General features: G+C 42.2%; 1 protein-coding gene across 2 annotated transcripts in view; it reads right to left on the reverse strand.

Moving 5' to 3' along the window:
* SLC44A3 (solute carrier family 44 member 3) overlaps window positions 1-13,242 on the reverse strand; it is a 530,813-nt gene that overhangs the window by 358,825 nt on the left and 158,746 nt on the right. For both annotated transcript variants that reach the window (XM_086957367.1, XM_086957377.1), the window contains one exon: window positions 2,228-2,370. In XM_086957367.1, coding sequence (XP_086813493.1) covers window positions 2,228-2,370 — 143 coding nt within the window. The remainder of the gene's footprint in view (window positions 1-2,227; window positions 2,371-13,242) is intronic.

Below are 13,242 nucleotides of genomic sequence, written 5' to 3' on the forward strand. Positions count from 1 at the left end.
ATTGTGCTGGATAACTAAACCCTTATAAGGTCCCAAAGGCGAGACCTATTGGCTATGCCATTGCTCGTTGAACATTTTCCCAATGTTATCCCGTTGACCAAATAAAAAATTACAAATGGTAATTCACAGAGAAAAAGAAACTGCATTTTGAATTTAGCCACTAAATTCCATTTGAGTTTTTTGGGCTTTCTGGAGTTGTAGTATTTTTGACTGGAGGTGGACTAAGGGATTTCAGTGGCAGTCGTGGGTTTTTGATAATAAAATAAATTAGTATACTGTGATTACCCTTGGGATGTTCCCAACATCCTATAGCAACAGATTCACATTCTTAGGGTGCCAACCCTGTCAGGGCATGCTACTATAACACTGTATGCTTAGGTTATCCATTGTGGAATAATTGAGGGACGTTCCAGGCCGAGTTAGGAGAACCACTGACTGTGTTAAGTACTGCCACTTAAATCAAATCCATGTCAATTTATTTCTTGTTAGTAAGCTGAAAGTCTAATTAATATGAGTAAATATGTGACAGCCTTATTGTAAGGTCCTGGTCAGAACAGAGTACATGCCTTTTAAAGAGAGTTAAAGAAGTGCTTAGGGACATCGTGGTGATGTCTCCTGCTAATTAACAAGCTTGCATGGCTTGGATGAACTGCAAAAACACCTATTACGTGTGTGTAAAAATAAAAGCGAAAATGGTGGAGAGCTAGAGAATCAAATTTAAACAAACTAATTCCCAGGGTTTTAAGAATTAGAGGAAGACAAAGCAGAAACGGCTGACATGTATGATTTCCATCTGCTATTAAAATTAAGAAAATGAAAGACTCAATAAGTCTGGGCTATGATTTGTGCCAAATTTCTTTAAAAAAACGTAGATGTACTATAAATAGGTGTTTAGCAAAGATCTAGAAGAATATCTCCCCATCGTTAGCATATCGATGTAGGCAGCACACTTTCGCATTTTTACCTCCTACGAGTATATAACGTTCAACCCTTATAAGCTAGCAAGATGGCTCAGTGGGTTAACGCTCACCCTGCTAACATATGGAATAAACTAAAGTTCACAAATTTGAATCGCGCATAAGCAGCCTCGACATTCTACCCTCTGAAAGTGATCAAATGGATTATGTTAATAACTATTAAATTGGGTAAATGTAACATTAATAGAGTAAAGTAACATTTATAGAGCTAATACAAGCAGAAGTTAACAATTACATATATATATTTATTTTATATACAAAATTGAAACACATCATGAAAAAAGTACTACGTTTTGATTTTGAATACTGAATGAAGTTGAAAACATGACTACCCAAATGCCCTCTATAGGCAGATCCTGCCTCTTCTCATGGTTTCCTTTTTTATACCTATAGGACACTATGGTTTAAGCAATATATAATTGCTTCAAATAAATAAAATCATTATCTCACTATACCTTGTTGTTGAACATTTTTCTTATCTCAGTGAGCTATGGTGTTGAACAAAGATGCTAGGATGCCATGCTAATGGTTATACAAATGCACTAACCAAAAACAGGAGACGTCTGACATTTGCTAACAAAGTTACGCTTAAAGAAGCGCTGCCTTTAAATCTTGGGGTTATTTTCAGCTTTTGCTTTAAAATAATCAACGTTAATAGACGGGTATAACTTTGTTGAATCAGCACACCCTAAAGCTTGGCTTTGTTCTGTAATGAAACTCAAGAAAAAGAACAGCAGGTTGGGAGTGGGAGGGCATAGAGCTTTCTAATTCATCATTATTTAATTTGTTCTAGTGCAAAGACCCTTTTGAAACGTTTCTACAAACACACAAAGTGTAAACCAATACACCCTACCAGAGGTATGCTGCTGTAACCCCGTTGATGCACTCACCTCATTCTAGATGAAATCACTGGTATGCGGTTAAGCAGATTCGGAATGCATCGCATTGTAGCTGGGAGAATGACATGTCAGCTCTTGCACAATTCAGATTACTTTTTCTGTGGTTTAATACTGAGATGACCTACACTTCTGAGCCCGCATGACTGCAGGAACACAACACTATCTATTTTGCTACATTTGTCCCCCCCCCCCCCCCCCCCCCCCCCCACCTCAACACAACAAAACTAATTGCCACATAATTCTTCCTCAGAGGGCTCTTTTTAATTCCCCGTTCACGTGTATCAGAGGTTGACAATGTAAAAACACGTGCACGGACCAATTTTGTAATGACGTCTCGTTTTCAGTACTTACTTTTTGGCTGACATGTCTTGCCCAGACAGAGGGGCGTTCTTCACTGGAGTGTTCCTCCGCCCACAAACATTTCCATAGCTGTCATATCCAAAAACAAGTCTCTCCGCAGCTCCGGCTGTTACTGCATACCCAGTTATAAACATCTGTTGCAAAACAAAGTGAACTTGTTATCCCATGCTGAAGTGATAAGCATGTTTATTTAGACTTTTTGCAAAAACCATAAGATTTGGAATCCGGCATTGTTCATGAAGAAGACGACACAGTATTTATTGTAAGTCTATTTTATCTATATGTACTCCAGAGTTGTTCAGCAACCCCTGCTTGCTGGAGATAGTATCTCCTTCAGAGAAATAGAAAATGTTAGCTACTGAAAGTGGTGGAAGCTGTGTTTCCTTTCTTGTTACTAGCTCCAGAAATTGAGTCGGTTTCACTTACGATCAACAATAGAAAACAAGCCTGGATTTCTTTTATTTTCATTTAAAAATAGTATTGATTGTGCAGGACACTTTTTAATTCATGTTCGATCACTTCATTATTGTTCCGGATGTTTTCCCCAAACCTACGTTTCCTAGGAAATGGTGTCCAAGTCCCTCAGCAAAAATCTTGAAAATGACAGTCGAGGGCTAAATCTTTTCATATTGCAGTATCAACTGCCTAACGTTATCTCTGCCCATTCAATTTGGGGATATTCACATACATTTCAAATAACTTTATTTCGACTTAAGCCATAAAAGTAAACACAATAAATAAACAAATAGCAAATCATTCTTGAGCACATACAATTATCAAAGTTATCAGTAGTCTGCTAGACTTCTTCAGGGCTTTTTATTCGATAAAAGCGTAATTCCAAATGGATCCTCAATGAGAAAAGCTCCAATACAGCTCCTAATGACAAGTTGCTTGCTCAAAGGTGTCGAAGGATATTACTCAAGTGTTCAGGCGTAACTAATCTTCACGCAAAATTATGGCTGATACGGAAATCCTATATTTGTTTGTAGGCTATATAGGGATCTTGCCAAAGGTGGAATCTCAGCTTTTTTCGAATAAAAAGCCCTGAAGAAGTCCCTTGTGGGAACCCCACAAAAAAGGGTGAGAACCTTGTGGAGGAACTGTGATAGTCAGTAGAATGGGAGAGTGATTGGAAAACGTTCGAGCGAGCACCCCTGAACCCTGGGCATCAGCACTTGCAAGATAAACCAGTAGTCTATGCCTGTATGAATGTCATGGTGCGCCGAATATTGTGTGAATCACCCCCATCTCTGGATCTAGCCCTCCACACGTCAACCATTTGTAATTGTATTGAGATATCAACAACAGCCTTAGCAGCAGCAGACAAGGGCCTAGTTGGTCCCCTTGAGCGGTCCAACACTGGATCAAGGACACAATTGAAATCCCCGCCCCACAGCAGTGGTAAGGGAGAACGGGTTTTGATGAGCTGGAATATGGCCTGGAAAAACTGGGGATTATCATAATTCGGGCCATAGGAATTGATCACAAGGAGATTCACCTCTTTATTATAACACCAAGTTATGACATTTCTTCCTGCTGGGTCAGTTTCACAGCATTCAAGTTGGAGCCCCGATTTAGGGTTAACCCAGGTTAACACACCACGAGATGGGGAGGTAAAGCAGGCAGCGTGCTAGACGCCCATCAACTGACTACTTGTCAATAACGCACAGCTCGGGTGAAGGTGAGTCCCCTGAAGTAATGCTATGTCTACCTCCTTCCTTCTTCAATAGGCAAGTATTTTACACACCTTCCTATGGTCATTTAGGCCCCTGACATTCCAGGTCATGAGGCGTAGTCACTTATTATGACCTAAATTGTTGTGTGTGCTGAACATGAAGTGAGTGAGTGTTTGCATAAATTCCACCCCGAAATTCCACAGAACATCCCCCCTTGTCTGCAAGCAAAAACAATGACATATGATCTGCGAAAGAAAGACCTCATCAAAAAAATTAAATCCCCTCAATACCTCCCCACATCCTCGCCTTGCTTGTCCCAACTGTGCAAAGGCGGATAGCAACCCACACTGTTGTGAAAAATGCATAAATAAATCATATACTGAAAAAACACAAATCACAATCCCCAAAGCTACAACAAAAATAGGGGATAACGCAGTGGGGCAGATGTTACCCAGCGATCTCACACTACTGTACCTTCCACCACAACACCAATAAGTATACATTAAAGCTTCAATTGACAAGGCCAGTAACTATGAGGAGACATGTATAAATCTCAAAAGCATTGAACCTCCCTCTCCAGAGGAAAAACTGCTGCTGGAAGGAAGAGCAGGTAAAGAAAAATTATCACTGATCTAGACTGGAGGAGCTCTCCAACATGACCGATATATCTAAGCTCTGCAGAGCAATACTTGGGTGTACAAACTATAAGAAGGGAGTGAGCATGTCCACCCTCCAACAAACGCCACTCAGCCATTCTCATCAAGGTTGCTAGGTACATCCCCATCTCCAGGGCCGCCATCATGTCCCTTTCTACGCTTGCCAGCCTTATCCCAGATTTTTAGAGCTTTGTGCAGAGACTGCGGATCGGAGAATATTTGAGGCTTTCCATCAAATAGAACCTTCAGCCGAGCAGGATATAGCATAGCGTATTTAATTTTTTGATCACGTAGCTTGCGCTTCAGAGGAGCAAATCGCCTCCTGGCCTCCTGAACTTTGATGGTAAAGTCTGGGAATAGGGAGAGGGAAGATCCCTCGTATCACAAGGAGCCCAGTTCTCTCGCCTTCCGAAGTGCGGCGTCTCTGTCACGATAATTAAGCAAATTAGTAATGATGGGCCGTGGGGGAGGGCTAGGTTGGGGCCGAGAGCCCAGAGAGCAATGCGCCCTCTCCACTACAAACATAGGGGAAAAGACATCAGCGCCCACTAGCGAGGTGAGAAGTTTCTTCACAAATGTTTCCATTTTGCCCGTCGCCGTAGATTCAGGTAGGCCCGTAATGCGCAGGTTACATCGCCTCGATCGTGCTTCCAAATCTTCGGCTTTGTCTTGCATGGCAACCAGGGCTTTCGCTACCTATCTCTGAGTGTTGAGGGAGTCAGATTTGGCTTCTTCCATTTCCACAATGCGACGCTCCGGCATGTCTAGGCGCTCTGCGTGTTTATCGACCCTTTCTGACATTCTGTCCATTCTATTAGCTAAAGTGTTGATGTTGGCATCAATGGCCATCAGACCCCGCAGAATGGAAGCTATGATCTGCTTGATGTCCCCTATAGGGTCCTCTGAAGGGTTATCCGGCTCAGCCGCCGCGGTGTCTGCCACATCATCACAGCGTTTTCATTTACGCAGCTCGAAGTTGATCTTTGGCTGAGATTTGTCTGGTTTGCCCATTGCAGTGCCATAGGCCCTCTGGCCTCCCAGTCACGATCGTCCAAATCTCTGTGCCCCCGATCTTTCTGGTTAAGCAGGCCTGGTCCGCTCCCGTCCATCGAACTCAGCCCAGGCTATAGTGTGCAACTGGAGCGGGAGGCGCAGAAATGGGGTAGCAGGGGAATCGCTCCCTTATTAGGCACTGTTAGTCAACTTTTATAACCAGTCTTTGGGGGAATCCAACGTTGCGAAGCAGGCCAGGACAGTGGCCCCTCCCCCAGGTAACACCAACCACCCTGCACTCCAATGTCTGGGAGGCAAGGCCCAAGTGTTGGCGCTTAAGGAACCAGTCACCGGCCGTTGGCGCAATGCAGCGCTGCGCAATCTTTGTGTCGTGCAGTCAGTAGCGCAGGAATATTTACCCGGGTCCTTTGAGGGCGAGGCGGGGCGGAACGATTGAACTAGCCACACGCCTTCCGCCCGTCGGGCCCGCCGCATGCCAAGCGATGGGATGCAGGGCTCACCATCCCCACCAGCAGTTTCAGGAGCGTGTACCAGCACCGCTGCTCCTGGCAAGGTGCCGCGATCTGGGAAGATTCCCACACCGCACCCACTGCAATCCAGCGAGCCTCCGGTTGATGCAGGGCACAGCGGCACGCGCGGGGGGCCACGCACCGATGTGAGGAAGGCGGGCCGGATCCCTGGATATAGCGAAACAAGGCGGGACCGAAACACACTGAAAGTCAGCCGACAACAGGCTACAGCTGAGCACTATCTCCTTTCCCCATCGATATGTGAGAGGCAGCAAATTCCTCCCGGGTCGTGCTGGTGGCTCGCGGAGCGGCCATCTTGAAGCCATGCAAGCTCAGCCCCCAAGGACAATATATTTTTAATGGATCTTCTTTCTAGTAAGGATACTTTTATACAATGGGGATATCATCTAAAGGAGTCAGCAAGTACAATAACCATGATCATGTGAGGCTGAGGGTTCTACAGAGCCCAATGAACAAATCAAAGTAAACCAAGAAGGCAGCATTTCTTTTCACAATTTGATTTTAATAACCAATGCACCTTGTTGCTAAAACAGCAAGACAGACGCTCTACTTTGTTGATACATAAAAAAAGCTAAATGAAGAAAACATTCTATTCACAGTGATTTAAACAATAATAACATTCTTGGACCACCTGAGACCTGTGAATATTAAGAATGACAAGACCAACGTACACACAAAATCCTTGAAACCATGAGTAATATGGGCTCTCGATCTTGATCAGCAATACAGGTTACCTTCAATTTCTGTCTGTTGAAAAACGAGGCAGTATCTGTGAGGCCTGCACAAATAACATGTCACATTTGTCCTTCACTGGGAACCAAACATCCTAGTGTAGCACCTGACTCTCAGAGGGTAGCGTTGCAGAGTAGTCTAAGGCTTACTCAAGGGATGTAGGTTGGGCTAGTAATCGCCATTACAGGTGCGCAGAAATAACACTAAGTAATTGAGGGTCCAGCCTGCACTTTGCTTTATAAAAGTAAGAGTACATTTATTAAACACACACACTACTTAATACTATGCACCAATTTACAAATATACATAAACTGTTGGAATTACTTTGTGACCTTGAAAATCATCTCCACCCCACAAGCAGCGGGGGTGGGGTCTAGTACCACCACTCCCATATATGCACATCATCTTGCCAACTAATGCAGTGGGTTGACACAACCTGGAGCAAGGGCCCTGCCACCTGGCACCATCCCAGTGGCAACCCACCCCATCATTTCAACAAGCATTAAAAATAGGTACACCTGCCCTGGGGACACATAACCCTGACTTAGCATCTCATACTGCGCTTTACAAGTACTTTGATTGATTGATTGGGCTGCGCACGCTAGGAATTTCCTCTGCGCAGCCCTTAAACTTGTGCACACACATGTACACACACATGTCTGTATGTAACCAGCCCAGTGCCCCTTTCTCTGGCTGTAGCGCAGTGGCCAACTCGCCCCAGGGGGGCACTGGTAAAATACACATGCAGTCCCTTTCATCATGAGTTCACTGTGGGTGAGAACCAACTTATGAGGCTCTCCCACAGTAAAAGCTCAACAAATAGGTGTTCAAAAAGTGAAAAATCCGGGGGATTCAGATTGTCAGAACCACCTTCTAACACTATCTAACAACTGATGCTGGGAAAATGCTTTTACAGTTGTAGAGCAGCAGTTGAAAACCAAGTAACTATTAAAATGGTGCCATAAGAATATTGCACAAGTTGTTATCGGTCCCTTCCAAGATACCCACAGATCCAACAGTTAACCACACCACCTATTGGCTTCATGTATTTAGCGGTTTCTCACATATTTACTCCACGCCCTGCCAACTGTAAATGATGTTGATATGTCTGCTTCCACTAAAACACAAATTATGAGAACATATTTCAGCTAGCTACTTCCTCAAAATCCTGAACTCTATCATTTCAAGAGCTTTTCCTTCGACCAGAACACCAGCCTTTCGGTTTTCCTTAATGCCTCACAACGTGATTTAAATTCCATCCTTCTCATGACCAACCCGTTGAGTGCCAGTTCCAATCCCTTGCCCCCATCCTGTTTATTAAAAGTCTCGCTCTGCAACTCAATCATTTATTCTCATCTATTCAGCTCATTTCTACCCTTGGATGTCAACTTCCTCTACTTCAAAGTTACTGTAGAAAATACCCAATCCCTAATCTTCTTTCCCTCTTCAAATTCATTGAAAGGATGACCTTTCTGGTTATGTTCTTTCTCACCCACCAACCACTTCTGCTCCAATAATTGGGTTTACTTAAAAGCAATTCACATGAGCTGCTATGCTCAACTGACTTCACCTTTATAATGTCCAAGTTACAATTGCTTTTTCTCCATCCTCATCCTTCTCGAAGTCTAGGCACAGTTTATAGGGATTGCAAACCTAAGAATTATGCCAGGACTTGGCATCTCTGCCACTGTACCCTTGTATCTGTCTAGCTGAAGAATCCGAAAATGTGTACTGATGCTACTACAGCACTGGGCCACCTCACTACCAGTGGTATTTCACATTCTTTTTCTTGGGCCTCACATTTTTTTTTCACTTCAAAAGCAACTTTTTGCCACTTGTTTGCTGCTGATATCCAAGTTATATTATCACACACTGCTTTTTTTATCAGCTACGGGCAATCTGCAGAGAACTACATCCTGCGTTCCCTCTGCCTCCTTCCTCGATGACCACCCTTGAGTTCCTGTATTCGTCTTCCTCCCCTCGGAAGTTGGTAACCAAACTTTACGCCCTCACGCTAGCGGCCACCGCCATCTCCACTGATTGCGCTCGTGTGGCATGGGGCGAGGACCTTGGTATAGATATCTCTCAAGCTGATTGGCTCTATTGTTCTAACCAGACTAAGCAATTGTCCCAAAACTATCGTCCGCGCCTTATCCATTTTAAATACTTGCATAGGCTCTATCATACTCCTGTTCAATTGCACAAGCTAGGGCTCATCCTCAGTGACTGATGCCTAGGCTTTTCCGCTCCTGCGGCGGACTTTGGTCATCTTGCCTCCTCGCCTCCTCGTCGGTTCAACCCGACCCCCCCCCCGCTCTGCCTCATAGGCTTTGTTAAATTCTGCCCGGATGCTTACCGCCGCTTGATTGCCATGCTGCTTGTCGTTGCGCGGCGTAGTGTTTCCATGTGTTGGGGTCGCAAGTCTGCATCTAAATTCGCTCAATGGCTCGAGGATGCAGCACGCTGCCAAACTCTACTGTCTGAATTCTGGGACCTCATGCCTGCTAGATCTCGCCCACTCAACATATGGGTGCCCCTAGTGTCATACCTCCTGGCTCGCTCCCCCCATCGCCCGGCTGACTCTCCTGCGCTCCCCGCCGGCACCCCGCCCGCAGAAGCCGCCGGTGTAGGATAGTACTCGACCTGGGCCCCCCCCCACCTCTCCGTCCCTTTCCAGCTGGGCCCGTTCCTCCTCCCTGACATAACTGCTCACTGTTCAGACGTACCTACATAACATTTGTCATGCTGTTGTTTTCTGCTGTTTGGTGCTATTGGTCCACCTTGCTATTTTCAGTTATGCTCATGTATATGGTGCTTTGATTCGGTGCAAGAATGTAATCTGTCTATGCAATTTTGTCAATAAAGGTTTTTTTGAAAAATTAAATGGATATATTATCCGTCTACTACCTTAAATATGAATGTCTGATATATATAGGACTACCACCTTCGCATTCAGTACTTGGTAGCTACATATTACTCAGTACTCGCCCCAAACTAAAATAACCAATTTCTCTCTCGTTTACTTCCTTCATTTCATAATGTATGCCATTTCCCATCAATGCCTACCATGCAGTATATACTTTTTTCCTTGCCTATGCCTCCAATCTTTGGGTTAATTCTTATTACAAAATGTGGCATCATATTTGTATTACTAAAACAACTATCTCTGCAACATACAATCAATGCGACTTTTGCACAATCAGACTTCACCTTACCGTTTACCCTACCAAGAACCTAATTAATGCACGCCCTCAACAAACTGAGTTATTACACCGGCCTTCTCCTTGGGTGTGGCCCTTAACTGTTCCACTGTTTGACCTACTCAGATTTTCTCTACAGGCATATTACCAGCAGGACAATGTGTACAATACATACCTTCATACATCTGCTAGGTTTTTTTGTAAGCCAATTAATGATTTTGACTGTCTGCACTCTGCTTAGATTATACCCCACTACACCATTGAACCCACTTTTATTTAAAATCCCAAATCTCAGTTGCCATCCCATGCACACACACTGCTGTGCAGGTCAGTTATCTCTTGAAACCCTCCCATCATCCCCCACTCCCTAAACTCCACAATCTTGAGTCTGATCACTGCAACCTCCATGACCTCCTACAAAGTGGCCTCTAAAAGTCACCCACCCTAACACAGTTTGGCAATGGTTCTGTGCCCCGCTATGGCAAGCCCCTCCCAAAAGAACAAGCATTGGAAATGCAATAGGTCTCGCAATAGGAAAGTTTGAGTTTTTAGTGTTGAACATTTTTGTTTATTATTTGCTCAAAATAAAACTCTTATTTAATATATTTTAAATGCCAATATGTTTTTTTTTGCACATGTGACATGTATAGCATTAGTAAAGTTACAATATATATTTTCCCCCTGTCTTACATGTGTTGCCTTCACAATTTTTAAAGTGTTAACATTATTAGAAGTGAAAACATTTAACATATTATTTTTACATTTGTAATAAAGTTTGAAACATTTGTTGTATATATTTGAATATATAGATATATATATGTTTGGACAGATTGATGATGTTGTTGCTCTGAGTGAATTTGTTTTGTGTACAAGTGATGCTGTGGTGTTTGAAATATGCTGTTGTTGCGTATAGTTATGTGTGGTGCCCCTGAGTGATGCTGGGCTGGTGCTGAGTGTTGCTGTGGTGTTGTACAGTGATGTTGGTGTTTTGTTAAAGGATGCATGTTTTTTGCTGAGTCTTTTTGTGTTGTAACTGAGTGTTGGTGTCGTTGTGCCGACTTATGTGTTTTTGATGGGGAGTAATGCTGGATTATTTGTGAGTGGTGCTATCCTGTTGCAGACATGTTGATGTGTTGGTGCTGAGTGTTGTTTGTGTTTTGCATAGTTGAGTAGTTGTGTTCTTGTGATGGTGTGTATTAATAGTTTTGTATATATGTTTGTTATGTAGTGTATTATATGTTGTTGCGTTATGCTTTGTGTTTGTTGTTTTATAGCAATTGTCAGATGTGATGTGTGAGTGTTATTGTGTTGCATGTATGTATTTTATTCTAACATGTCCTTGTATGTATTTATTTTTAAGTATGTGTTGTAATGTTTTTTGTTTTAACGTTGTGTATAAAGTTTTATTGAAATAAAAATGGCGGGCGCTATGTGTTTCCTTTACGTGATTTACGTTTAGTGTTTAGCGTTCTAGTCTTTTTTGTGTATTCTGAATGTGTTTGATGTATGACGTAATCCTTAGCCAATCGCAGGGCTACGTTTGGTGACGTAGCGTTGCGTTTGACGTGCGTTAATTGGGAAATCCCCAGATGTTCGGGAACTTTCGTGGGGGAAAGGCGTGTTGTTGTTCCTGTCTTCTTCCGGCGTCGTTTGACAGGTAGGTTTTTTTTTACAACTATTTAATGTATGATGTGAATGTATTATAGACTATGTAGAGATGTATTTGATTAATTTTTACAGTTTATTATTAATGTTAGACTTTTGTGTATCACTACATTGTTTACGTTATCGTATGTACTTAGTATATTATTAAATATGTATTGAACTTTCTAAATTGTGAATGTCAAATGTTGTAATGTAATTTTATGTAATGTATAGCAATGTATTGATTTTAAGGTAAAGTCAAAGTGTGTATTTTATGCATTTATTGATTTTGTGTACTTTTTTGTTTTTGCTAATAGTATTTCCCTTTGTTTCCGAGTTGTTAATTATTAATAATGTAATGTATTAAAGTATTGTCATGCTTCGATAGAATCGGTATATATTAAGTAGGTGTTGGGTTATTATTTCAGGAATCGTATGTACAGTATTGGTCTTGTATTTTTAATAACATGAGTGTATTACTTCCGTCCCTTTTCCAAGTGCATATTTTGGGTGTAAATTGATTTGGTTTATTGGCGTATCTACAGGAATGGTATTTTAATTGTAATTTACAAGAGTTTTTTATGTGTTAGCAAGATCTTATTGTGTAGGTGTTATTTTTGCCGTGTTATTTAGTCCATCAGTACATGAATTCATTGTATTGTTTATTATTTATTTAAATGTGGTGTAATCCTATTATTGTATAGATGTTGTTGTTAATTTGGGATTTATATAGATAGTTAGATAGGTATATTGAGGGCGAGAGCTAACAACACATGCAGCATCACTTTCCAGCAGCCTAGCAACACTTACCAACACAGCCGCATTCATTTTTAAACATTAGTATCATTGCGGTGTTGTTGTTTTGTCCATGTGGTGATGCAGAGTGGTGTTGTGATGGTGCTGAGTACTGTTGTATTTTGGAGTGTTGGTGTGGTGCTGTGTAGTGTTAATGTGGTGTTTGCGAGTGATGATGTGGTCCTTGAGAGTGGTGTTGTGGTGTTATTGGGTTTTGTTCTGGTGTTGCTGAGCGATGTTGTAGTGTTGCAGTGTGACAATGTTAATGTGCTGAGTGTTGTTGTGTTGGTGCATTGTGTTAATGTGTTGTTGCTGAGTGATAATGTTGTGTTGAATCGTGGTGTTGGGGTGGTGGTTAGTAGTGTTGTGTTGTTGAGTTGTGCTCTTTTGATGCTCTTTGATGCTGTTTGGGTGTACGTTGTTCCTGTTGTTGTGCACTTAGCACCACCAAAACACTTCGTGCAACAGCAGCATGAGTTAGAGCAACACCAGAGTTGCGTGCTTTTGTGATTACGCACTTTGTTTGCGTTTTTGATTTTTGCTGGCATTGTTTAATGGTTTATTTTCCCTTACTTTAGTAAGTGCTTTATGTTGTGAATTTGTTTCCTTTAGCTTGCTTTGTCCACTTTTAAATTGTTGTATTATTTGCTGTGTATTCAAATGTTTGCCTATTTTGTGTGCATTTATGATCTTTGTGAAAGAAATGTTTTATTTTACAATCCCTTTATTAATTTTTGTGTATTAATTGCTGCACTGTCC

The sequence above is a fragment of the Lissotriton vulgaris genome, chromosome 1_1, assembly GCF_964263255.1.
Source record: "Lissotriton vulgaris chromosome 1_1, aLisVul1.2, whole genome shotgun sequence".
NCBI lineage: Eukaryota > Metazoa > Chordata > Amphibia > Caudata > Salamandridae > Lissotriton > Lissotriton vulgaris.